Genomic DNA, 27,601 nt, shown 5'->3' with positions numbered 1-27,601 from the left:
ATCCTTACGTTATTCGGTACTTGGTGGGAACACAGTTGATGTTTCCACTTACAATAACTAATCAAGTTGATCAAGTTGGAACATTCTGTCTTCCTTGCAAATTGCCCAACATTGATTTACAGAAATGTGAATCTGATTATATTGATCATACTTCTGATATATTTTATTTCGATTTTGGTGAAATGTTACTGGAGTTTGTATTTCTTCGACTTGTTGCAAAATGCTGCAATGTGTTTGATTGGAATAATATTTATTACAACTGTGCACGGTTCAGAGCAAGTGAAACATGTTTTTTTCAAATAAACACTGAAACAGTTTCTTCTGGCAGTATTTTCTTATATGATAGAAATCTCATCAAACTATCAGTGTCTAAAGAAATCCCGAGTCAATCACTAAATATCTTTCAGAAAATGCATACGTTGATTGAAAAAATAATTCAACAAACATTTAATCCAGATTACTTTCATGATCAGTATCTTTGTGGTCCAGTATGTGAAAGATGTACTTTATTGGATGGAACGATGTGTTTGGTGAACCTTGTTGCAATAAGTAAAAATGTCTCTGCATCGAATGAATACAGAGTAGATGAATACCACAAAGTATATCGTAAATCAAAGGTACTTTTCTTAGAAAAATAGATAGAATAGAAAATATCAATAATCATGCCGGTATATATACAACAATAACTTTTTATTAATATAATTAAATATTCTTTTAATTTTTCAGTTCAGTTTTACCTGCAGTAGACCAATGGTCTTCAATGACACAAGTCTTCCATAATATTGACTACAAGTTCATTTTTTAATGGAAACTCACGTGCTAACAAGTTGGACATTTGTATCGTTTGTTTGAAACCGTTAGAAATCCAATTCGGATATAAATATATTGTTCTTGGACAATCATTTCGCGAGGCGTATTGAAATCATACACAATTGCGACGAATTAGACTGTAAACATCACTTAAACATCAAGAGATATACGGAGCAGCCCAAGCGGAAATGTCGGCAGCTTAGAGGCAGTAATCATCATCATCCTATTGGAACTACTGATTGAATTTCCTCAGCACAAGCGTCTATCAGTGCGTTCTCAGCCATATCGTGACTCCTCTGTTTTGTCCTTTGGTCAATGGATTACAACCCATGAGTGGAATGATGTGCTGAATATTGAAGACGTTAATCGAAAAACCAAAATGTTCTCTTCAATTTTAAATGGTGCTTTTAACAAGATCTTTCCTTTGCTGATTAGGAACAAGCGCACCGCTGACAAGCCCTGGATGTCCGACAAGATTCGAAAATTAATTGACTCTAGACAAACTTTGTTTCATAGGTTTGGTGGAACGGATGAGCGGCGTTCACTTCGCAACTTGGTCCAAGATTGTATTAGAAAGGCAAAAAACAAATATTGTAATTCCTTATTAAGTCTTAAACGTAACAACCCTGCCATGTGGCATTAATGTATTAATCAACTATGTAATCTTAAGACTAAAAATACTAATTTCACCTTGCCTGGGCTGTCCAAAGGTCATTGGTATTTCGACAAACATATTAAAAAGAAATTCAAAAGAAATAAATATTATACATTACATGGTTAAACCATGGACGTATAATTACATCTCGTCTTCATATAACGAACACTATAGGCCTACCAAGCAGCGTGTTGCGAACATGTGCATGGGGAGGGCCATAAGAAAGCTTTACATTTTACATATGCATTGTATACGGTCAAACCTTACCCACCGCTGAAAAGGGGGCCGTTTTGACCTGGGTTGCCATGTTTATGATATTTCGTGTGCTAATCGAGTCGAATGCAGTTTTAATGATGCACTCTTGGCGTTCCATATCTGTTCGTTTGTTCGTGTCGACACATTCAGTATCAAATGGCGATATTTCTGTATTTTGTCAATCAATTGCTTGCTTGCGAGTATTAAATAAGGTATGGTTTAAAGATCTTTGGCTATGTTCGGCTTCGGGATGTTATACCACGCTTAGGCCTAGGCTAGGCTATAGGGGTCGTCGGTTTCGTGTTATGGGTCGTCCAATTCTAGGTCGTTCAATTCGAGGTCGCCCGGCCCGGGTCGTTGGGGTCGTCCAATTCGAGGTCGTCGCTTTCTACACACCCGCCTTCTAAGGTGTTTTACAGATTGCCGATGACGGCTAATTAATTGCTGTACCTGTATAATATATGCACAATATACTGTACATAGCATGTATTGCATAAATATGCTATAAAGGAAGATAATAATCTGTAACTTAAAATTCGCCGCGATATATCGCTAGACAAAAATAATAACAATAAAGGACGCCCTCAATAATTATTTTGTCAGAGACTTTTTATTGGCCGAATATGCCAGACTCCTTTCTCACAGAAAGCCGGTATATACCGGTTATATTTCCGGCACGATAGTCCGATGAGAATGGGTATATGCCGGTAACGATACCGACACGACGCCAGCACTGTACCGGGATATTGCAGGCACATATGTGAGAAAGGGGCTTTAAAAACCTGGTTCCATGCGCAAAATCAGTGGAAGACATATCCCAGGGGGTGTTAGTTCTGGTTGGGAGGTTGATTGATGGTAGGCCTACTATATACATTTTTTTTTTTATTGCACAAGAGATTCAAACATTGATAAAACAATAAACACCACCTGGTACATACAGTATGAAATCAGGGACTGCTGACTCTTGTTACAGTTACAGTAATCTTATTTACTTTACATTAGCAGTCCCTGACCAATTTATCTCTGTATAATTATTTTATCTTATGGTTTGTTGGTCAAATAAATAAATGAAATGAAATGAAATCAGAGCCTGACATAAATTTGAGATAGTTTCTGATACCGGACTTATACATAAATATAAATAGCATCATGAGTATGATATCATAGTACATAGTACATAGTGTGACTGTCCTGTAAGGACCAAATACATCTGAATGTGAATCTGAAACCAGAAAGTCGGAAAGTACAGTAATGACTCACCGACCGGAACCGCGTACGGTTGAACAAAGGAGGTGAAAAAATAACCTCCCTGGTTGAACATTTACCGCCAGTTTTCCATTGTGCTCGTCTATGTTGTCAACATTATATATAGATACAGATCAAGGGATCTGGACAATACAATAGTAACACAGTAAGTATGGAGATATCACCCGATTGTCGCTCAGATATAGTAGGAACTACTAAATGTTAACTAATTTGACACTTGACAATTATTAAGTGATATTGACAATTATTTTATATAGCATAAGAGTTGATGCTACTCAGCCAAGTTATAGTTCAATAAGATGGAAGAAAACCATTTGAATCACTTGAAAGGATATGCTGAGTCTTACAAGCGAAGCTTTAACATGCGAGTTTTAGCAGACGATACTGAGATTAAAGAAGCTTACAAAACAGCCCAGCAAAGAGGACAAGTACCTTTTAACAGAACCAAAGTTCTTATTCTGGGTGACCATGGTGCTGGGAAAACCTCGACTTGCAGGCGTTTTCGAGACAAAGATTTTCGGCCTGAAGAGCCTAGTACAATCGGAATAGAAACAAACACTGTTGAGGCGAAGGTTAGTGATGTTAATAGTAAATGGTGTGAGGTTACAAACACTCCTTTAGAAGATTATGAAAGTTCAGCAGCGTGGTGGACAGTATCACGTGTGCTTCAACAGGATAAAAACAAGTTACCAAAAGCACGTAATAAATCTGACAATAATGTAAATGTTTCGACGATCCGACAAAAATTTCAGGACATAAGTTACATGCTGTTTCATATTATTCCAATGCCTGTAATTTTCTGTTTTGGTGGACTTACTTTCGGGTTCGGACCGTCTGCATGGTTATACATATTTTATATTTCAAGAATTTGTGATTTTCACAGTGCCTATCGCTTTGGTTGTGCGTACACTATATGTATGGTACTCGTAGACACTACTCAAGTTGCTCAGCAACCTGTCGTTGCGTTTAATATGTGGATTTATGTGACTGTTGTTATGGTTGTTTGCTTGTATGGGTTGGGTTCGTTCCTTGTTGGTGTGCTTATGAGCGCAGGTGGTAGGACTGGTATTTGCTTAGCTTTTTGTCTCATGGTACATCCAAAACAGACTAATATTTCTATTGAAGTTTTCTTAGAAAAAATATCATTCATTCACAATATAATATACATTGAGTTGTTATTTTTTGCAGTTATTTTAATATTTGTTTTTAGAAGTATGCATACCAAAATATTTTCGCTTAGTCGAAGAAAGTTGGTCATTGTATTTATACTAAACATAATGCTTATAACAGCAGCAATACATTTAGGAAGGCACACTTTTGTTGATATATTGTTTTGCTTTATTTCAATTATTTTTTTTTGCAATTTGTGGAGTTCTTCTAGGAAGGCAATTTGGAGCGTATGGGTATTTCCCTGAACACTACCTTGTAAAAAAGACTATTGGGTTTATTGCTGGGATTTATATTGGCAGAATGTGTGGTTGGAAATTTGACAATTTTAACAATCTAACTATCTTCGAGAAAGACCTTTCACAATATTTGCTTAAAATTGTGTCATTTGTTGCACCATTTTTGGGTTTTATTATATACGAATGGTTTTCTTACATGAAAGTAAAATCGACGTCATCGATACCAATTGTGCATATCAGAAAATCAATGGAAGCAGATCTACGAAACGAATGTTACATTGATGCCAGACTAAGTTTATGGGATTTTGCAGGACAAGAAATGTACTATAATACACATCACCTGTTTATGCCAAAGCAAGGCGTATACTTGGTTGTTTTCAACGCTGTAGAAGCGATTTCTAATCCTGATAGATACATTAAACGGCTACAATTCTGGTTACAATCTATTGCTATGCATGTTGATATTGAGAATGTTGTAGTGTTTCTTGTAGGAACAAGAAGAGGAAGTGTACGTGATCAAAATGCGTTTTCTACTTTTGATAAATGTGTAACTGCACATCTTTACAAAAGGTTTTCAAAATTGCTTGCTTTTAATCCAAGTGGACGACTTTGCTTTTTTATTGAAAACTCATTGAAAGTTGATAAGGAGCTTAACATCTTACGAGAAAGGATATATAATGAAGTTACGAAATTGAAATATTTCTGTGAAAAGTTTTCTATAAATTACCTATTATTTAAAGAAGCGTTAGATGGATTTCGTCATAGGCAGTGTGTTATTGCGAGTGTAAAAGATATTGAAAATGAATTAATGTTAACAAGCAAAATCTTTGTGAAATATGAAGTGCGTCAACTTTTGAATTTCTTTGATAAATCTGGAGATATCATATACAATGAACTTGATGAACTACTTCAGAATTATGTTGTTTGTGATCCCCAGGTATTAATAGACATTCTGAAATTATTAGTAAATGTACCTGAACTACACAAAAGAAACAGAACCGTGTCTGATCTTTGGCATAGATTACTGGAAACCGGAATTGTTGATAGTAGACTATTGGAACACATTTGCCGAAACAAAGGAATTTGGAGAGTTTATCCTTACGTTATTCGGTACTTGGTGGGAACACAGTTAATGTTTCCACTTACAATAACTAATCAAGTTGATCAAGTTGGAACATTCTGTCTTCCTTGCAAATTGCCCAACATTGATTTACAGAAATGTGAGTCTGATTATATTGATCATACTTCTGATATATTTTATTTCGATTTTGGTGAAATGTTACTGGAGTTTGTATTTCTTCGACTTGTTGCAAAATGCTGCAATGTGTTTGATTGGAATAATATTTATTATAACTGTGCACGGTTCAGAGCAAGTGAAACATGTTTTTTTCAAATAAACACTGAAACAGTTTCTTCGGGCAGTATTTTCTTATATGATAGAAATCTCATCAAAATATCAGTGTCTAAAGAAATCCCGAGTCAATCACTAAATATCTTTCAGAAAATGCATACGTTGATTGAAAAAATAATTCAACAAACATTTAATCCAGATTACTTTCGTGATCAGTATGTTTGTGGTCCAGTATGTGAAAGATGTAGTTCATTGGATGGAACGATGTGTTTGGTGAATCTTGTAGCAATAAGTAAAGATGTCTCTGCATCGAATGAATACAGAGTAGATGAATACCACAAAGTTTATCGTAAATCAAAGGTAATTTTCTTATATATAATATATATATATATAAATCCAAAGGCAAATTACTGAAAAAAATGACAATGCTGTGGGTATCAGTGGCTGAATCTCAATGGAGATACAAAAAAAAAGCGAAAAGCTAAATCAAAACGATAAAGTAAACAGCCAGAAAAGTTAGCAGAGCTTTCGGGCAACACTAGCCCTTCATCAGTGCAAGTGAGGGAATTTGGATATATATATATGAATAGAAATATCATAATGATGCCGGTATGTATACAACAATAACTTGCGCTTTATTATTGTAAATAAATATTCTTTTTCATTTTGCAGTTCAGTTTTACCTGCAGTAGACCAATGGCCTTCAATGACACAAGTCTTCAATAATATTGACTACAAGTTCATTTTTTTAATGGAAACTTATGTGTTAACAAGTTGGACATTTGTATCGTTTGTTTGAAACCGTTAGATATCCAATTCAAATATAAACATATTGCTCTTGTTTGTAGACGATTGATATCATACACAATTGCGACGAATTAAACTGTAAACATCACTTTTTAAGAGTCCCATAAATCGAAACAAAACGTATGGGAGATGCCCAAAAACATGAAAAATGAAGATTAATTAAATCAGACTTTGAATATGTTATTCTGTAGTTTTATTAAAGTTAATCACTTCAATAGAAAAAAACCGAAAAAAAAGTTTTCACTTATAAAATGACAAAATAAATGTTTAAAGACCCCTTCCCTACAATTTGTGACGTTTTGTAAAAATAATCCATATATATTACTTTAAAAACATTAAACCAGGTCATTCTTAAATGTACGTTTTATGGTAAATTATGATAAAAAGTGAGAAACAATGCACTACCTAAATAGCTCGCGGCGAATGACCTCTCGTGGACGGTCTTTAGGCCTAGCTTAGCTAGGCTTAGTTTTGTAGGCCTAGCTGGTAAACATCGGTAACGTACGAACATCGTACGCTAGCTATATACCTAGCCTGACGTTGTATAGTTGCTTCATTAATTGTCTTTCTATTTTTGCCAGACTCCGTTCATACAAATTGGAGAAAAACCGGTATTTTCGCTGAAAAGTTAGGAGTCTTCCATTTGTTTTGGCCTCACGATCGATCGAGATATGGGTGAATTACAGAAGAAAAACAAACATATCAATCCGCGCGCAATGCATTTTGGGATTTATAGCGGGCCGCTATAATTATTATAATCATCTTATTTTTCACATTTATAACCGTTTGAAGACGAAAAAAGTTATCGCAATAGGACCATAAAGTATTATTTTTACATTAAATATAGTTTGTGATCTTAAATTAGATCTAAAAAACGTAGGGAAGGGGTCTTTAAATTCAAACAAACATCCATTGCCTGGCAGCCAATTTGACCATTGTTTGCTTTATTTACATTTTTTTAGGTATATACATTTTTTTTCTCAATCCAATTGTTGGTCAAAGTGGATAACTATTATGTTACATTAAAATGGAATATTCAACAATTTTTTTTAAAGAATTATTTTTTCAGGGGGACAATACATCTTTAAGTTATTTTGTTTACACATGTATTGTTTAATATTTGTAAGTGTCTCTTACCGCAATCTTCTATAGAAAGTTTCGAATCAACTGGTAGTCGTAAATAACTATCAACAACCAAACATTAATTAATCGTATGCGCAGTCGGATTGCTGTATTTATATGCATCAAGGGTTTATTAACAAACATAATTATTATATTGCACTTGTCTTTAAGTTCCTTTTCTTACAGTTAGTATCTAATTACAATTATTAAAATACATTGTTCCGGAAAACTTTTTTTTCTCTTTTGTGGGTATTTAAGTGATATTATATATTATTATATTATTATATATTGTGTTGAAATCTAAATATGTATATAGAGAAAATTTATATTACAGAGCTAAAACGATATAAAGATTGACATCAGTATTAAAAAATGAGATTCGGTATAATAATGATAAAAATGATATATTGCATTATAAGATTGTGGTTTGTTTAAATACTTTGATAAAATTGTATAGTTTTGTTTTATAAATAAAAACATTTTGAACATAGTTATTGCTTTCAAGATTTACATGAATCATATGATAAAATAACAACAAAGCTAAACCCAAACCGAAGAAGGCCTACGGGGATACGCCCTCGTCGCTAGACAGGTCTATTTTTATAGTTTTAGTTGAAGTCCTGGCTAGCACCTCTTAAAGATAAAGTTACGGAAATATAGCCTATAAATAATACAGTAATTGCGGTTTTAATAGGCTGCGCTTTTGACTTGCAGATACTGTACGTTACTCCGCCATATTTCAATGTTATTAGCGAGCTAGTTTTGGGACGGCAGACGATGCAAGATATCGTCCGATCAAGATCGATGTTTTGTATAAAATTACTTTCACATTAGTCGAAAGCTCGTGCGCTTTTTTTAATAGGAATTGCAGTAGGTCTATTCACAGTTGTGTCATTGTGTTACTAACATATTCCGAAGTTATGTATTGTAGCCTAGGCCTGTACTCTCTTGTATATCAGTATAAGGAAGTACATCGTACTGTATCTGATTGATGGATTGTGAGTTAACCAAGGTAAGACTAGCAAAAGTTACAAACGTATTTTTATTCTTTTCTTGTTTTGAAGAGCTAAAAACTATTTGTGGTTTAAGGGTCACTGTACCAGAAAATACGAATCTTCTGATTGCATTGTTTTTTTAATCACCATGTGTTTACTGCTCCTCGTTATCAATACAAAGGATAAGCATAACCTGAAATGGATCGTATATGGTACACTAATGCCAGGTACGCTGTGCTTCGAAAATTCCCCTTTTCTTTCCTTATTCCCTTTTGTATTATGTTATTGTATTGTCTTCTTTAAGATCGGAAATAAATGTAATACAGTTAACAAAGTATGCTTCCTATTGTGTATATTGTTAGGCAAAAGGTACCGTAATCGTTATAGTACAGTATCCCGGAGTGGATTGTTGGTTTAAATCTCGGATGCATAACAAGCAATGTAGTGTCTTCAAATAAGGTACCGTTAAGTGAGTTCAAATATAATGTAACCAGATACGGTTAACCAGGAAAGTGTAATTTCACTCTTCCCTGGGTTAAATTACAAGTAATGCTGCGAAATGATTTTTAGATGCAATATGTCTTATTGAGAGACAACACTTAATTCTAATGTTGGAAAATTAAAACGTTCTGTCCTTAAAATATATTGGAATCAAAATAACTACTGCAGTGCGCGAAACCTTTCCAAACCACAGTGTTCTGCACTCTCGAAGCGCCATTCACATATATCCTTAGGAGCTTAATTTTACCCTTAAAATAAAAGTGGTACTTTTAAGAAATGTTTGATTTAATTGATAATCACGGTTGAAGAATTACAATCCCTATTTTATACAATTATCTTATATAGGAACAAATCTGATCCGCGATAAACAGGAATATCTGGGGAAAAGTCAAAATCGGAAAACAAGATGGAACGGAAAGGATTGAATTACTTGAGAGAAAGTTCTGAATCTTATAAGCGAAGTTTTAACTTGCGAGTTTTAGCAGATGATTCCGAGATTAAAGACACTTACAAAACAGCCCAAGAAAGAGGAAAAGTACCTTTTAACAGAACGAAGGTACTTATTTTAGGTGATCATGGTGCTGGAAAAACGTCAACCTGCAGGCGTTTGCAGAGTAAAGATTTTCGTCCAGAAGAGCCTAGTACAATCGGAATAGAAACAAACACTGTTGAGGCGAAAGTCAGTGATGTTAATAGTAAATGGCGTGAGGTGACAAACACTCCATTAGAAGACTATGAAAGTTCAGCAGCGTGGTGGACAGTATCACGTGTGCTTAAACTGGATAAAAATAAGGATAAATTAAAGGCAAATAATACGTCTGAAAATAATACATATGCTTCGATCCGAAAAGTATTACAGGACACATACTACCTAATGTTTCATATTATGCCTATGACAGTAATGTTCTGTTTTGGTGGACTTACCTTCGGATTCGGGCCAGTTGCATGGTTTTATATAATTTGTCTTTCGGTATTTTGTGATTTTCACAGTGCCTATCGCTTTGGATGTGGTTATACTATATGTATGGTACTCATAGATAGCGCTACACATTTTGGCCAGCAACATGTCATACAATTTAATTTACAGATGTACGTAATGACTATAACAATTGTCTGCATGTATGGACTGGGGTCATTCCTTGTTGGTGTGCTTATGACTACAGGTGGGAGGACTGGCATCTGTATAGCTTTGTGTTGCATGATACATCCAAGCCATACCACAATTTCTCTCGAAGTCTTACTAGAACACTTATCTAATATGTTTTACAGTATGAAATATTTAGAGTTCTCAATTTATGGAGTCACTATATTGACCATTTTTAAGATCATTAACACTAGTCTAAGAAATGTGATAATCGTATTGATATTTAATATCATGCTTATAACAGCAGCGATACATTTCGGAAGACACAATTTTGTTGACATTTGTACATTATTTTGTTTTATTTTTACACTGTGTTTCTTGGTTTGTGGGGTTATAATAGGAAGAAAATTAGTGGCGTATGGTTATGTCCCTCAATACTACCTTTTTAAAAGGTTTATTGGGTTTATTGCTGGAATATATATTGGCAAAATGTGTGGTTGGGAAATTGGCAATTTTAACCATCTAAGTATATCAGAGAAAGATCATACTAGCCTCTCTATGTCAAGTATGTTGACATTTATTGCCCCAATATGGGGGTTTATAATCTACGAATGGTTTTCTTACATGAAAGTAAAATCGACGTCATCGATACCAATTGTGCATATCAGAAAATCAATGGAAGCAGATCTACGAAACGAATGCTATATTGACGCCAGACTAAGTTTATGGGATTTTGCAGGACAAGAAATGTACTATAATACACACCATCTATTTATGCCAAAGCAAGGCGTATACTTGGTTGTTTTCAACGCTGTAGAAGCGATTTCTAATCCTGATAGATACATTAAACGGCTACAATTCTGGTTACAATCTATTGCTATGCATGTTGATATTGAGAATGTTGTAGTGTTTCTGGTAGGAACACGAAGAGGAAGTGTACGTGACGAAAATGCGTTTTCTACTTTTGATAAATTTGTAAATGCACATCTTTACAAAAGGTTTTCAAGATTGCTTGCTTTTCATCCAAGTGGGCGAATTTGCTTTTTTATTGAAAACGCATTCAATGTTGATAAGGAGCTTAAAATCTTACGAGAAAGGATATATAATGAAGTAACGAAATTGAAATATTTTTGCGAAATGTTTTCTGTAAAATACCTATTATTTAAAAACACTTTAAATGGATTTCGACATAGACAATGTATTATTGCGAGTGTAAAAGATATTGAAAATCAATTAAAGTTAACAAGCAAAATCTTTGTGAAATATGGAGTGCGTCAACTTTTGAATTTCTTTGATAAATCTGGAGATATCATATACAATGAACTTGATGAACTACTTCAGAATTATGTTGTTTGTGATCCTCAGGTATTAATAGACATTCTTAAATTATTAGTGAATGTACCTGAACCACACAAAAGAAACAGAGCCGTGTCTGATCTTTGGCAGAGATTACAAGAAACTGGGATTGTAGATAGTAGACTGATGGAACACATTTGCCGAAATAAAGGAATTTGGAGAGTTTATCCTTATGTTATTCGGTACTTGGTGGGAACAGAGTTGATGTTTCCACTTACAATAACTAATCAAGTTGATCAAGTTGGAACATTTTGTCTTCCTTCCAAATTGCCCAAAATGAATTTACAAGAAGGTGAATTTGATTCTAATCATACTTCTAATATATTTTACTTCGATTTTGGTGAAGTTTTACTAGAATTTATATTTCTTCGACTTATTGCAAAATGCTGCCAAGTGTTTGATTGGCTTGAGGTCTATTATAACTTTGCACATTTCAGAGCAAGTGAAACAAGTTTGTTTCAAATAAACACTGAAACAGTTTCTTCGGGCAGTATTTTTCTATACGATAGAAATCTCATCAAACTTTCAGTTTTAAAGGAAATCCCGAGTCAATCAGTTAATATCTTACAGCAAATGCATACTTTCATTGAAGAAATAATCCTACAAACGTTTAATCCGGAATACTTTCACGATCAGTATCTTTTTGGTCCTGTGTGTGAAAGATGTAGTTCTTTGGATGGAACAATGTGTTTGGTGAATCTTGTTGCAATAAGTAACGATGCATCAAATGAATACAGAGTAGATAAATATCACAAAGTGTATCACAAACCAGAGGTAATTATGGTTATTTTACCTAAATGTGCTTTAATTAATTATCTTTGTTAGTAGTGAGAAGTCACGTCATAGTTAATTGATTTAGTTTTTGTTTTTAATATTATTAATACTAATTTTCTTTATAAATTCTTTTATTTTGCAGTTCAGTTTTACCTGCTGTAGACCAACCTTCACCTAGTCAACTGTTTGATAAATTGCTTAAACAATATAGTGTTGCATTAAGTACAGGAGAACCCCTATTAACGGAGACCGAAACTTTCCCCTTAATAGAGGTTTTTGCAGATAAAAAACAAATTTCAAAATGTATACACTAAATGAATTGATCTGGACAAGAAATGTTGAATAATGATAAAAACTGTACCAGTCAACGTTTCGAAAACTATCATGTCAGAGAAAGAGAAAATGATAGTTATTATGAGATCCATTTTTGTATTAGTAATGCTATAAATTCGGTCTGTTTTGTTGTTTTGTGATGGACAAAGAGCTCTAGCTTGGGTTCGAATTTCTACGGATTTTTTTTTTAGTTGAAAATAAATATTGTTTTTCTTTTATTTTGAAAGTGAGATATTTAGAGAGTTAAGTTAATTTAGTAAATAGGTAAGGGATCTTTGCGATTCCCACCGTCATAAATGCATAGTCAACTGGCATAATACATACATTAAGAGTCACAGTAATCGCTATTTATTATAAGGGATTCCTCATGCCACCGTAGGTATTCTGTCACCCGCGGCCTGTCGCCGCCTTCTCTCACATCAAAAATTCACAAATCGGGGTTTCAAGTTCAAGAACATAACACGGCCATATACGCGCAAATTTGAGTTAGTGTTTACCGACCGACAAAGTGAGCTAGAGTCGCGTTGCACGAGAATAAAAATTCTCGAATTAGCCTCAAAGAATTACGACTTCTTGTTATATACTGTAGAAAAATGCTTTATTTTAAGAATGGACAATCTAGAAGTAAATAATGTTCAATGTATGTAATATGTTACTAATAAAGAAAGAACTATCGTTAATCGATTAAGTTGATAAATAACGATAGCGCGAACATTTGATTTCTAGCGTTGAACATTTTTTTATTTTTCATTTATATATTCGTAATCAAACATTTCCTGGGACCTTATAAGCAACAGAGTCACCATAACAAGATATGTCTGGGCCCCGTTAGAGTTGAAACTCCCTTCCTCGAGTCGTCGTAACGCGAAAAAATGAAAGATACAAAATAACTTCTTTTATCGTATCTCCGAAGGAGATGCCAATTGAAACTTGTTAGCAAAATCTTTTTGAGAAAGGTCTCCTAATATTACCAATTACTTGAAATTACGATCGTAAGAAAGTGAACTTTTCATAGTCCGATTGTCATGAAATCAAAAATAATTGTTTAACAATATCTTGTTGTTGTCATAATAATCCTCGACGCAGACATGTCAATAGAACAATCAGACTGCGCATACGATTTCTACATGGGTACGATTTAGATATATATGAATTTTGCCTACATAAAACAAAGAAATTAGAAAGGTTTTCATCTTATAGGATAACCATTTATGCTACCTTTGATATAAACGATATTTTCACAAATGACGTCATGATTGGTAAGAGCAATAATGTCGATGGTGACGATATGATAATGACTATACAACGATTTTTTATTCTTAATGATCATGACGTGATTTGATTGGATTTAAAGACATTGTTCTATCATAATTTATTTAGATGTTTTGTGTAAGTGTACGTTTTTTATTGTCGATCGTTTGTGAGCTTTTAGACTATCAATAGTTACAAAGTACATGTATTCTTTCCCATGGAGTATTCATGAGCAAAACATTGTGTTTTAAGGGTCACTGTACCCGGAAATAATCATCTTTTATATAGATTGAGGTAAAATGATGTAATAGTACTGTCGATCATAATGTGTTTACTGCTCGTTATAAAGCAAAATTCCCCCATTTCTTTCTATATTCCTTTATTTATTTTATGTTTGGTATTGTCAAGCTTCTTTAAGTGAAATAAACTTTCGATTCATAGTTAACAAAGAATTCTTTCGTACTCTGTACATTATTGACAATGTAATCATTTTAGCACTTCATTTAGTTGTTGGGTTTTCTGCACCTCGGATGCGTCACCCAGCAATCTCACTTGATTTGTAGTGTCTTCAAATAATTTCAATATAGGTTAAGGTGAGTTAAATTATAATTTAATCAGATAAGTGAAAAGGAATATTTTGCTACAATAGCAATAGAAACAAGCAATAGAGAACAATGCTAATTTTGAAAACTTAAAAGTACATTTATTTTTATCGTGGTAACGAACAATTAAATATATATTTAATTTTCAACCAAATATGATGTTATTGTTCAAATATTAACAACCTGAAACTTCATGAGCAAACAAATATGGATTAAGATTTACTTTAAAAGTGGAACAAACAAATCACAAACATTCTGAAAAATACATGAATCGATCGAGGAATTGTCGAAATGTATGCTCAATTAAAATGTTTCCTTAACCTACATGGCCTTAAAACCAATTTCCTAGGTAGGTATCTATTCGTATCTTTGTGTAAACATTGCGTTTTTGGTGGGATCATTTCTTTTGGTGTTTATTTTCTATTATTGGTCTTACGTATAAACAATATATTTTCCTTTTAAGCAATCTTTGATTTGTCAATTGTTACAAAACATTAGTGAAATATTTCACGATTAGATAAGACTTTTGCTTTACACACAATAATCTTATAATTTTATAGATGCTGTATATCTGATCTACGATAAACAGGATTATGAGGTAAAGATAAGAAATAAAAGGAAACGAAAAGCACTGAATTAGTTGAGAGGAAAAACTGTTTATATTAATATTTCTATTATTTGGTAAATTGAATATGATACATAATTATTATATTATTATATAGCATAAGAATTGATGCTACACGAGCAAGTTAGAGACAGTCCGATTAAAGATGGAACAACAAGGATTGAATTACTTGAGAGGATGTGCTGAATCTTTCAAGCGAAGTTTTAATTTGCGAGTTTTAGCAGATGATTCCGAAATTAAAGAAACTTACAAAACAGCTCAAGAAAAAGGAAAAGTAACTGTTAACAGAACTAAGGTTCTTATTCTGGGTGATCATGGTGCCGGAAAAACGTCGACCTGCAGGCGTTTACAAGGAAAGGATTTCCGACCAGAAGAGCCTAGTACAATCGGAATAGAAACAAACACAGTTAAGACGAACGTTAGTGATGTTAATAGTAAATGGTGTGAGGTGACAAGCACTCCACTTGAAGACTATGAAAGTTCAGCAGCGTGGTGGACAGTATCACGTGTGCTCAAACAGGGTAAAAATAAGGATAAATTAAAGGCAATTAATACGTCTGAAAATGATACATATGCTTCGATCCGAAAAGTATTACAGGACACATACTACCTAATGTTTCATATTATGCCTATGACAGTAATGTTCTGTTTTGGTGGACTTACATTCGGATTCGGGCCAGTTGCATGGTTTTATATAATTTGTCTTTCGGTATTTTGTGATTTCCACAGTGCCTATCGCTTTGGATGTGGTTATACTATATGTATGGTACTCATAGATAGCGCTACACATTTTGGGCAGCAACATGTCATACAATTTAATTTACAGATGTACGTAATGGCTATAACAATTGTCTGCTTGTATGGATTGGGGTCGTTCCTTGTTGGTGTGCTTATGACTACAGGTGGAAGGACTGGAATCTGTGTAGCTTTGTGTAGCATGATACATCCAAGCCATAACATAATTTCCCTCGAAGTCTTACTAGAACACTTATCTAAGATATTTTACAGTTTGAAATATTTAGAATTCTCAATTTATGGAGTTACTATATTGGCCATTTTTAGGATCATTCACACCAAAATATTTTCGCTTAGTCTAAGAAATGTGATAATTGTGTTGCTACTTAATATCATGCTTATAACAGCAGCGATATATTTCAGAAGGAACAATTTTGTTGACGTTTGTACATTATTTTGTTTTATTTCTACTGTGTTTTTCTTGGTTTGTGGGGTTATAATAGGAAGAAAATTTGTGGCGTATGGATATATCCCTCAAAACTATCTTTTTAAAAAGTCTATTGGGTTTATTGCTGGAATATATATTGGCAAGATATGTGGTTGGGAAATTGGCAATTTTAACCATCTAAGTTTATCAGAGAAAGAAAATAGCCTTTCTATGTCAAGTTTGTTGACATTTATTGTCCCGATTTGGGGGTTTATAATCTACGAATGGTTTTCTTACATGAAAGTAAAATCGACGTCATCGATACCAATTGTGCATATCAGAAAATCAATGGAAGCAGACCTAAGAAACGAATGTTCCATTGACGCAAGACTAAGTTTATGGGATTTTGCAGGACAGGAAATGTACTATAATACACACCATCTGTTTATGCCAAAGCAAGGCGTATACTTGGTTGTTTTCAACGCTGTAGAAGCGATTTCTAATCCTGATAGATACATTAAACGGCTACAATTCTGGTTACAGTCTATTGCAATGCATGTTGATATTCAGAATGCTGTAGTGTTTCTTGTAGGAACAAGAAGAGGAAGTGTACCTGATGCAAATGCGTTTTCCACTTTTGATAAATTTGTAAATGCACATCTTTACAAAAGGTTTTCAAGATTGCTTGCTTTTCATCCTAGTGGACAACTTTGCTTTTTTATTGAAAACGCATTCAACTTTGATAAGGAGCTTACCATCTTACGAGAAAGGATATATAATGAAGTAAAAAAATTGAAATATTTTTGCGAAATGTTTTCTGTAAAATACCTATTATTTAAAAACACTTTAAATGGATTTCGACATAGACTGTGTATTATTGCGAGTGTAAAAGATATTGAAGATGAATTAATGTTAACAAGCAAAATCTTTGTGAAATATGAAGTGCGTCAACTTTTGAATTTCTTTGATAAATCTGGAGATATCATATACAATGAACTTGATGAACTACTTCAGAATTATGTTGTTTGTGATCCTCAGGTATTAATAGACATTCTTAAATTATTAGTGAATGTACCTGAACCACACAAAAGAAACAGAGCCGTGTCTGACCTTTGGCAGAGATTACAAGAAACCGGAATTGTTGACAGTAGACTGATGGAACACATTTGCCGAAATAAAGGAATTTGGAGAGTTTATCCTTATGTGATTCGGTACTTGGTAGGAACAGAGTTGATGTTTCCACTTACAATAACTAATCAAGTTGATCAACTTGGAACATTTTGTCTTCCTTGCAAATTGCCTAAAATTAATTTACAACAAGGTGAATTTGATTCTAATCATACTTCTAATATATTTTACTTCGATTTTGGTGAAGTTTTACTAGAATTTATATTTCTTCGACTTATTGCAAAATGCTGCCAAGTTTTTGATTGGCTTGAGGTCTATTATAACTTTGCACATTTCAGAGCAAGTGAAACTTGTTTGTTTCAAATAAACACTGAAACAGTTTCTTCGAGCAGTATTTTCCTATACGATAGAAATCTCATCAAACTTTCAATTTTAAAGGAAATCCCGAGTCAGTCAGTTAATATCTTACAGAAAATGCATACTTTCATTGAAGAAATAATCCTACAAACGTTTAATCCGGAATACTTTCATGATCAGTATCTTTTTGGTCCTGTGTGTGAAAGATGTAGTTCTTTGGATGGAACAATGTGTTTGGTGAATCTTGTTGCACTAAGTAATTATGCATCGAATGATTACAGAGTAGATGAATATCACAAAGTGTATCACAAACCAGAGGTAATTATGGTTATTTTACCTAAATATGCTTTAATTAATTATCTTTGTTAGTAGTGAGAAGTCACGTCATAGTTAATTGATTAGGTTTTTGTTTTTAATATTATTAATACTAATTTGCTTTATAAATTCTTTTATTTTGCAGTTCAGTTTTACCTGCTGTAGACCAACCTTCACCTAGACAACTGCTTGATAAATTGATCAAACAATAAAGTGTTGCATTAAGTACAGGAGAACCCCTATTAACGGAGACCGAAACTTTCCCCTTAATAGAGGTTTTTGCAGAGAAAAAAACAACTTTCAAAATGTATACACTAAATTAATTGATCTGGACAAGAAATGTTGAATAATGATTAAAACTGTATCAGTCAACGTTTCACCAATGAAAACTATCAAGTCAGAGAAAGTATCAAATTACTAAAAGATCCATTTTTGTATTAGTAGGCCTAATGCTATAAAAATTTGGTCTCTTTTGTTGTTTTGTGATTGACAAAGAGCTCTAGCTTGGGTTTAAATTTCCACGGATATTTTTAGTTCAAAATAAATATTGTTCTTCTTTTATGTATAAAGTATGATATTTAGAGAGTTAAGTTAATTTAGGAAATAGGTAACGGATCTTTGCGATTCCCACCGTCATAAATGCATAGTCAACTGTAATGATGTATACATTAAATCACAATAATCGCTATTTATTATAAGGGATTCCTCTTGCCACCGTAGGTATTTTGTCACCTGCGCACTTTCGCCGCCTTCTGTGCACAAATCGGGGTTTCAAGTTCAAGAACATGGCTGCAGTCGCGTGCTCCGATTGACCGACCGACATATTGAGCTATAGAGTCTCGTTGCACGCGACTAAAAATGCTTGAATTAGCCTCAAATAATATCTTTCTAAATTATTACAGAGTGATATCGAATGAAAATTGTTTTCAGAAAATCATATAGATATCTAAACAGTATTAAGAACTAGAAAAGAATTACGACTTTTATATACTGTACTTAGAAAAATGCTTTAGTTTCAGTTTCAGTTTCAGATTCAGATTCAGATTCAGATTAGATATCTAAACAGTAAGAACTAGAAAAGAATTACGACTTTTATATACTGTACTTAGAAAATGCTTTAGTTTCAGTTTCAGATTAAGATTCAGATTAGATTTATTAAGTCATTCATACATAGTACAATGATAATTGTTTTCTTGGCACAAAAACACAAACAAAACAATACACACATAATATTTACATTCGTGATCAACATCTGGAACTAACAACTGATCAAGAAATATAAAATACAAAAGACCTAATGACTTGTCTTTGGAACTCATTGTTGTGTAGTCTATTAGCGCTAGGTAAGAATGAACATTTATGCCTATTTGTTTTAGCTGGAATTGTTGTTAATCTTCCAGATCTGGTAACTACTAACTTATTGTTGAGAATAAGTTCAATGTATTTAATATGTTACTAATAAAGAAAGAATATCGTTAATCGATTAAGTTGATAAATAACGATAGCGCGAACATTTGATTTCTAGCGTTGAACATTTGTTTTTCATTTTTCATTTATTTATTTATTCGAAATCAAAAATGTCCTGGGACCCCAAAAGCAACCGAGTCACCATAACAATTTATGTCTGGGCCTCCGTTAGAGTTGAAACTCCCTTCCTCGAGTCGTCGTAACGCGAAAAAATAAGAAACAAAATAACTTCTTTTATCGGATCTCATAAGAAGATACCAATTGAAAAATCTGTTTGAGAAAGGTCTCCTACCAATTCTAAGTAGGCCTAATTAAAAATAAACTTGCCGACAGAGAGCCCACAATGTTACAAAACAAACTTTTTAGTGGCGCATGCGCCGTTAAGCCGATTCTCCACTAGATGAATTTGTTCGCGCGAATCGAAAGCGTCATCTTTTACGCATTTTCATGTTTCCATCTTCCAAATCCCCCTCTACTCTACGCATGCGTATAAGCTGACGCTTTTGATTCGCGAAAAAAAATTCGTCTGGTGGACAATGGGTTTAAGCTGTACGACGTACGTCGACAACATGCGTCATAGCTACACGCACGATGTTTCATCATTCACATCATCTGCTTCTTCAGAAAATGGCAGAAGCAAATGTTAGTACATGGAGGAAAAGATATAGATTGCGTCAAAGTTGATGAAATAAAAATATAGAAGGAGATGCTTCTAAATCACATCAGAGAGACATATTGAAATACCGGCCGTCAACAAATAAACAAAGTTTAATTAACCGTCGCGACAACGAAACGGTCACGTGCCTAATCTATTGTTTACTGCACATGTGCAACAACCTTTGACCTTGTTGGCTACGCTTACAATAATTTATGCGACGACTCGACCCGGTGATTGGCTGTGACGTGGATGACATAACCACTAGCCAACCACCAGGCACTAAAATATAAATACAATCACATTGATAATTAAGGAAATTCATGAAAAAAAAACTCTGCTTATCCATATATTAAAAACACGTTTATTGTACTGCACACCAGTACACACGATAACGACATACATGGTCAAATGCATAATTCAATATTCTATAGATTAACGCAATTGTTATTTTTAGTAGGTTCCATGAACAATGTAAATATTTTATTAATATTTTACCAATTGCTTAAAATTACAGTCGTAAGAAAGTGAACTTTTCATAGTCCGATTGTGATGAAATCAAAACTGATTGTTCAGCAATATCTTGTTGTTGTCAATTAATCTTGGACGCAGACATGTCAATAGAACAATTAGACTGCGCATACGATTTCTACATGGGTACGTTTTGTTGTCAACAAATACAACAGTTGATTCGTTCTATAGAGGGCCGCGGTTAAAGACATGGGGTTGAAACAGCGTGTTTACTAATAACTAACTTCCAAGTTATGTACTATCTATTTTCTTGTTGGGATTCGATAAGAAAGTACATCGTTCTTTACCATGGGTTGTGATTTGACTAACCGAATCCACAGTGCGTGGTTTTTTTACAATATTTTTACATGTCCAATCAAATAACGTCATGATTGATAAGAGCAATAATGTCGATGATGACGATATGATGACGATACAACGATTTCTTATTCTTATTAATCATGACGTGATTTTATTGGATTGAAAGACATTGTTCTAGAATGAGAATTCTATCATAATTTATTTAGATGTTTTATGTAAGTGTATGTTTTTTATTGTCGATCGTTTGTGAGCCTTTAGACTATCAATAGTTACAAAGTACATGTATTCTTTCAATTTAAGTTTAAGGCGAGTTCAATTATAATTGGACCAGATAAGTGAAAAAGAATATTTTGCTAAAATAGTCATAGAAACAAGCAATGTTAAGGTGAGTGTCTTATTATTATTAATAGAGAACAATGCTAATTTTGAAAAGTAAAAAGTACATTTTGTAACGAACAAAATACTTTGGGAATTGTCAAATAAATGTGATGTTAATGTCCAAACATTAACAACCTGAAACTTCATGAACAAACAAGAAAAATACTATGAAATAATACAGAAATTGTGAAGCCGTTAACTACAATTGCCGACTTCAGTTGGTAAGTGTAAAAAACGGAAGTAAAAATCAAAGCAAAAAACGTTATACATATATAAAGTTACGGATAACATTTTTTGCCACACCGTTTCTTTTATTTTCTTAACTGCCTCTCTTAAGGGTCTTTCACACCTGTTCCGGCACGGTTCCGGTCCGGCGCCGGAAAATCCAATCGAAAGTCAATGTTTCGTTTTCAAGTGGCTACGCGCATATCGATTGGCACATAGCCGCGTGGAGCGTCGTGAAAACGAAACATTGATATTTGATTCGCAGGACCGGAACCGTGCCGGAACAGGTGTGAAAGACCATTTACGTTTCATTTTTAAGCACTGTATGTCTGCTGCGAACACAATTATGAGGAAAAGATAAGAAAAGAAGATGGAACGAAAAACACTCAATTACTTGAGAGGATGTACTGAATCTTTCAAGCGAAGTTTTAATTTGCGAGTTTTAGCAGATGATTCCGAAATTAAAGAAACTTACAAAACAGCTCAAGAAAAAGGAAAATTAACTTTCAACAGAACTAAGGTTCTTATTCTAGGTGATCATGATGCTGGAAAAACCTCGACTTGCAGGCGTCTACAAGGAAAAGATTTTCGCCCAGAAGAGCCTAGTACAATCGGAATAGAAACAAACACTGTTGAGACGAACGTTAGTGATGTTAATAGTAAATGGTGTGAGGTAACAAACACTCCATTAGAAGACTATGAAAGTTCAGCAGCGTGGTGGACAGTATCTCGTGTGCTCAAACAGGGTAAAAATAAGGATAAGTTAAAGGAAAATAATACGTCTGAAAATGATACACGTCCTTTGATCCGAAAAGTATTACAGGACACTTATTACCTAATGTTTTATATTATGCCTATGACAGTAATGTTTTGTTTTGGTGGACTTACATTTGGATTCGGGCCAGTTGCATGGTTTTATATAATTTGTCTTTCGGTATTTTGTGATTTTCACAGTGCCTATCGCTTTGGCTCTGGTTGTACTATATGTATGGTACTCATAGATAGCGCTACACATTTTGGCCAGCAACATGTCATACAATTTAATTTACAGATTTACGTAATGGCTATAACAATTGTCTGCATGTATGGACTGGGGTCGTTTCTTGTTGGTGTGCTTATGACTACAGGTGGAAGGACTGGCATCTGTATAGCTTTGTGTAGCATGATACATCCAAGCCATACTACAATTTCTCTCGAAGTCTTACGAGAACACTTATCTAAGATATTTTACAGTATGAAATATTTAGAGTTCACAATTTATGGAGTTACTATATTGACCATTTTTAGGATAATTCACACGAAAAAAATTTCGCTTAGTCTACGAAATGTGATAATTGTATTGCTACTTAATATCATGCTTATAACAGCAGCGATATATTTAGGAAGGCACAATTTTGTTGACATTTTTACATTATTATTTTTTATTTTTACCTTGTTTTTCTTAATGTGTGGGCTAATAACAGGAAGAAAATTAGTGGCGTATGGATATATCCCCCAACACTACCTTTTTAAAAAGTCTATTGGGTTTATTGCTGGAATATATATTGGCAAAATGTGTGGTTGGGAAATTGGCAATTTTAACCATCTAAGTATATCAGAGAAAGATCATAGCCTCTCTATGTCAAGTTTGTTGACATTTATTGCCCCGATTTGGGGGTTTATTATCTACGAATGGTTTTCTTACATGAAAGTAAAATCGACGTCATCGATACCAATTGTGCATATCAGAAAATCAATGGAAGCAGATCTACGAAACGAATGTTCAATTGACGCAAGACTAAGTTTATGGGATTTTGCAGGACAAGAAATGTACTATAATACACACCATCTGTTTATGCCAAAGCAAGGCGTATACTTGGTTGTTTTCAATGCTTTGGAGGCGATTTCTAATCCTGGTAGACACATTAAACGGCTACAATTCTGGTTACAATCTATTGCTATGCATGTTGATATTCAGAATGCTGTAGTGTTTCTTGTAGGAACAAGAAGAGGAAGTGTACCTGATGCAAATGCTTTTTCCACTTTTGATAAATTTGTGAATGCACATCTTTACAAAAGGTTTTCGAAATTGCTTGCTTTTCATCCAAGTGGACAACTTTGCTTTTTTATTGAAAACGCATTCAACTTTGATAAGGAGCTTAACATCTTACGAGAAAGGATATATAATGAAGTAACAAAATTGAAATATTTTTGCGAAATGTTTTCTGTAAAATACCTATTATTTAAAAATACTTTAAATGGATTTCGACATAGACAATGTATTATTGCGAGTGTAAAAGATATTGAAAATGAATTAATGTTAACAAGCAAAATCTTTGTGAAATATGAAGTGCGTCAACTTCTGAATTTCTTTGATAAATCTGGAGATATCATATACAATGAACTTGATGAACTACTTCAGAATTATGTTGTTTGTGATCCTCAGGTATTAATAGACATTCTTAAATTATTAGTGAATGTACCTGAACCACACAGAAGAAACAGAGCCGTGTCTGACCTTTGGCAGAGATTACAAGAAACTGGGATTGTTGATAGTAGACTTATGGAACACATTTGCCGTAATAAAGGAATTTGGAGAGTTTATCCTTATGTTATTCGGTACTTGGTAGGAACACAGTTGATATTTCCACTTACAATAACCAATCAAGTTGATCAAGTTGGAACATTTTATCTTCCTTGCAAATTGCCCAAAAATAATTTATACGGTGAATTTGATTCTAATCATACTTCTAATATATTTTACTTCGATTTTGGTGAAGTTTTATTAGAATTTATATTTCTTCGACTTATTGCAAAATGCTGCCAAGTTTTTGATTGGCTTGAGGTCAATTATAACTTTGCACATTTCAGAGCAAGCGAAACATGTTTGTTTCAAATAAACACTGAAACAGTTCCTTCGGACAGTATTTTCCAATACGATAGAAATCTCATCAAACTTTCAGTTTTAAAGGAAATACCGAGTCAGTCAGTTAATATCTTACAGAAATTGCATACTTTCATTGAAGAAATAATCCTACAAACGTTTAATCCCGAAAACTTTCATGATCAGTATCTTTTTGGTCCAGTATGTGAAAGATGTAGTTCTTTGGATGGAACAATGTGTTTGGTGAATCTTGTTGGAATAAATAACGATGCATCGAATGAATACAGAGTAGATAAATATCACAAAGTGTACCACAGACCAAAGGTAATTATATGGTTATTTTACCTAAATGTGCTTTAATTAATTATCTTGGTTAGTATTGACGCCAGAGTTAATTGATTTAGTTTTTGTTTTTAATTTTATTTATACTAATTTGCTTTATAAATTCTTTTATTTTGCAGTTCAGTTTAAAATGCTGTAGACCAACCTTCACATAAACAACTGTTTGATATATTGATCAACCAAACGAGTTAAATACAGGAGAATCCCTATTTAGGGAAACTGTTCCCTTAATAGAGTTTTTTGCGGTAAAAAAACAAATTAATTGATCTGGACAAGAAATTTTGACTAATGATTAAAACTGTATCAGTCAACGTTTCACCAATGGAATTGTTATAAGATCCATTTTTGTATTATTAATGCTATACATGACTAATTATTTAGTCTGTTTTGTTGTTTTTGTGATGGAAAAAGAGCAAAACTAGGAGGTGAATCAACCATTTGGTTTCCCCGTTCCGTTAATAGGTTGTTCCCTCAGTAGGGGTTGGCCATGTATTTCATATAAACATTTGCGCCTTGTTTCGAGTGAAAGTGTCCCTTAATATGGGTGTCCCCTGAATAGGGTGTCCCAAGGGGGTTCTACTGTACAATGTTTAAGTTAAAATCCTAAGTAGGCCCACACTGGATAAGTAGTGGTACCAGATAAATATGATTAATATATTTAATAGGCAAGTTTCAATAGTAATACACCTATGCACAAGAAAGAAATATATTTTTCTTTTAACAATGGATAACCATGTCTTCGATGGTTATAATAAATATATAAATAATATTTTCACAAATATCAAATGACGTCATGATCAATACAAACAATAAAGCATTGTAACGTAACGATTCTATTATTCTAACTGTTAATTAAATCTAATAATGATATAGACATAGACAAACATATTTCAACTTTTAATTATTTTATAATAACGGTATATAATAAGCCAAATTTTTAATAATGAAACTGAATATAAATTTTAACTACCTTTTAAATAGATTTATTTTAAACTGTATCCATACTGCATAATGTATCTATATGTAACTTCTGGTCTGTTTTTTTATGTATCTATGTAAAGCGCCTTTGAGCATTTTTTTTCATGTAAGGGCGCTATATAAATGTGGTATATTATTATTATTAACTACTAATTACATAATATGCAGTTATGAATGTTATCAATTGGTAATAATATAGATATTCAATTACATATTTTCCACTGAACAAGTAAGTCCAGTTGAACAGACTTAATTTAATTATGGTAAAATGTACTTGCATATAAAAATTACTTTTCTATAAGATCATTCATGCAATATGTCTGTTGTACTATGCATGTATACACTTCGCTGAATGAAACTCATTGTACATATACATACATATACAACACACGATACCAAACGATATACACGTTACCAAACGATATACTCGTTACCAAACAATTATACTCGTTACCAAACGATATACTGGTTACCAAACGATATACTCGTTACCAAACAATTATACTCGTTACCAAACGATATACTCGTTACCAAACAATTATACTCGTTACCAAACGATATACTCGTTACCAAACGATATACTCGTTACCTAAAGATATACTCGTTACCAAACGATATACTCGTTACCAAACAATTATACTCGTTACCAAACGATATACTCGTTTACCAAACGATATACTCGTTACCTAAAGATATACTCGTTACCAGACGATATACTCGTTACCAAACGATATACTCGTTACCAAACGATATACTCGTTACCTAAAGATATACTCTTTACCAAACGATATACTCGTTACCAAACAATTATACTCGTTACCAAACGATATACTCGTTACCAAACGATATACTCGTTACCTAAAGATATACTCGTTACCAGACGATATACTCGTTACCAAACGATATACTCGTTACCAAACGATATACTCGTTACCAAACGATATACTCGTTATCAAGAGATATACTCGTTACCAAAATATATACTCGTTACCAAAATATATACTCGTTACCAAACGATATACTCGTTACCAAAAGATATACTCGTTATCAAGAGATATACTCGTTACCAAACGATATACTCGTAACCAAACGATATACGGTACTCGTTACCAAAAGGTATACTCGTTACCAAACGAGTATATCGTTTGAAATGTATGTAGACCGCGCTAATGAGCTTTCGTGCTACCTCTGAGAATACTTTAAGACCATAATTGAATTTGTACATAGTTAATAGTATAAGTTGTTCTGCAAATCAATTATGTTGTTTATTATACTCATCGCATTGTAAATTTGCTGAAACGGCTTATCTAATAAAATGTAAATCATTTCATCTGGGTTTAGTTTTACTATTCAATGTGACTTACCTTGTCAGCTGGGGTTCTATTGTTAGCATCTGATCATTTTAAAAATATGCACAATCTGGTATTTTCCATTAGCCATGTTCATTACTTTCATTGCTCGTTTTTCCTTATTCAGTTGCGTATTTTCCATGTATCTCATCTGCTCATATTTATCTCACATAAGTTTCGTCTCCAAAGACCATTTTAAACCTATATTTTCAGTTTATCACGCATATAAAACACGAAAAACAATCACTATTTTCAACGTCTCGTTAGCAGTGTTTTCGCGGGTTGTTATACACGTCACATTATCTACAGACACTTCTGGTTTATGTACCGCAGTGAGTAGTATGCAATTACCGTGCCA

General features: G+C 33.4%; 3 protein-coding genes and 1 long non-coding RNA gene across 5 annotated transcripts; all 4 read left to right on the top strand.

The window, feature by feature from the left end:
• Positions 1-3,285: 3,285 nt before the first annotated feature.
• LOC144853511 (uncharacterized) lies at positions 3,286-5,859 on the top strand. The gene is made up of 3 exons (XM_078711205.1): positions 3,286-4,051; positions 4,368-5,683; positions 5,833-5,859. Exons 1-3 carry the CDS (start codon positions 3,286-3,288, stop codon positions 5,857-5,859), a joined length of 2,109 nt encoding a protein of 702 aa, XP_078567331.1.
• LOC144854181 (uncharacterized) lies at positions 5,699-6,781 on the top strand. The gene is made up of 2 exons (XR_013614527.1): positions 5,699-6,103; positions 6,416-6,781. It is a non-coding gene; the product is annotated as an uncharacterized LOC144854181 (long non-coding RNA).
• A 1,844-nt stretch (positions 6,782-8,625) lies between these two features.
• LOC144854044 (uncharacterized) lies at positions 8,626-19,366 on the top strand. Of its 2 annotated transcripts, none has more exons than XM_078711924.1 (3): positions 8,626-8,684; positions 9,514-12,382; positions 18,301-19,366. In XM_078711924.1, the coding sequence occupies exons 2-3, from the start codon at positions 9,575-9,577 to the stop codon at positions 18,334-18,336; spliced, it is 2,844 nt and encodes a 947-aa protein (XP_078568050.1). In that variant the 5' UTR covers positions 8,626-8,684; positions 9,514-9,574; the 3' UTR covers positions 18,337-19,366. The 2 variants fall into 2 exon arrangements, with proteins under 2 accessions (XP_078568050.1, XP_078568049.1); XM_078711923.1 differs by lacking the exon at positions 18,301-19,366 and adding an exon at positions 12,525-15,125.
• Positions 19,367-22,853: 3,487 nt separating this feature from the next.
• Positions 22,854-25,105, top strand: LOC144854015 (uncharacterized). Its single transcript, XM_078711896.1, has 2 exons — positions 22,854-24,898; positions 25,036-25,105. The coding sequence occupies exons 1-2, from the start codon at positions 22,874-22,876 to the stop codon at positions 25,069-25,071; spliced, it is 2,061 nt and encodes a 686-aa protein (XP_078568022.1). The 5' UTR covers positions 22,854-22,873; the 3' UTR covers positions 25,072-25,105.
• Positions 25,106-27,601: the final 2,496 nt, after the last annotated feature.

This window comes from Antedon bifida, chromosome 10, assembly GCF_963402885.1.
Source record: "Antedon bifida chromosome 10, ecAntBifi1.1, whole genome shotgun sequence".
NCBI classification, from domain to species: domain Eukaryota; kingdom Metazoa; phylum Echinodermata; class Crinoidea; order Comatulida; family Antedonidae; genus Antedon; species Antedon bifida.
Note: the sequence above shows the minus strand (reverse complement) of the source record. Positions and strands in the feature narration are given on the sequence as shown.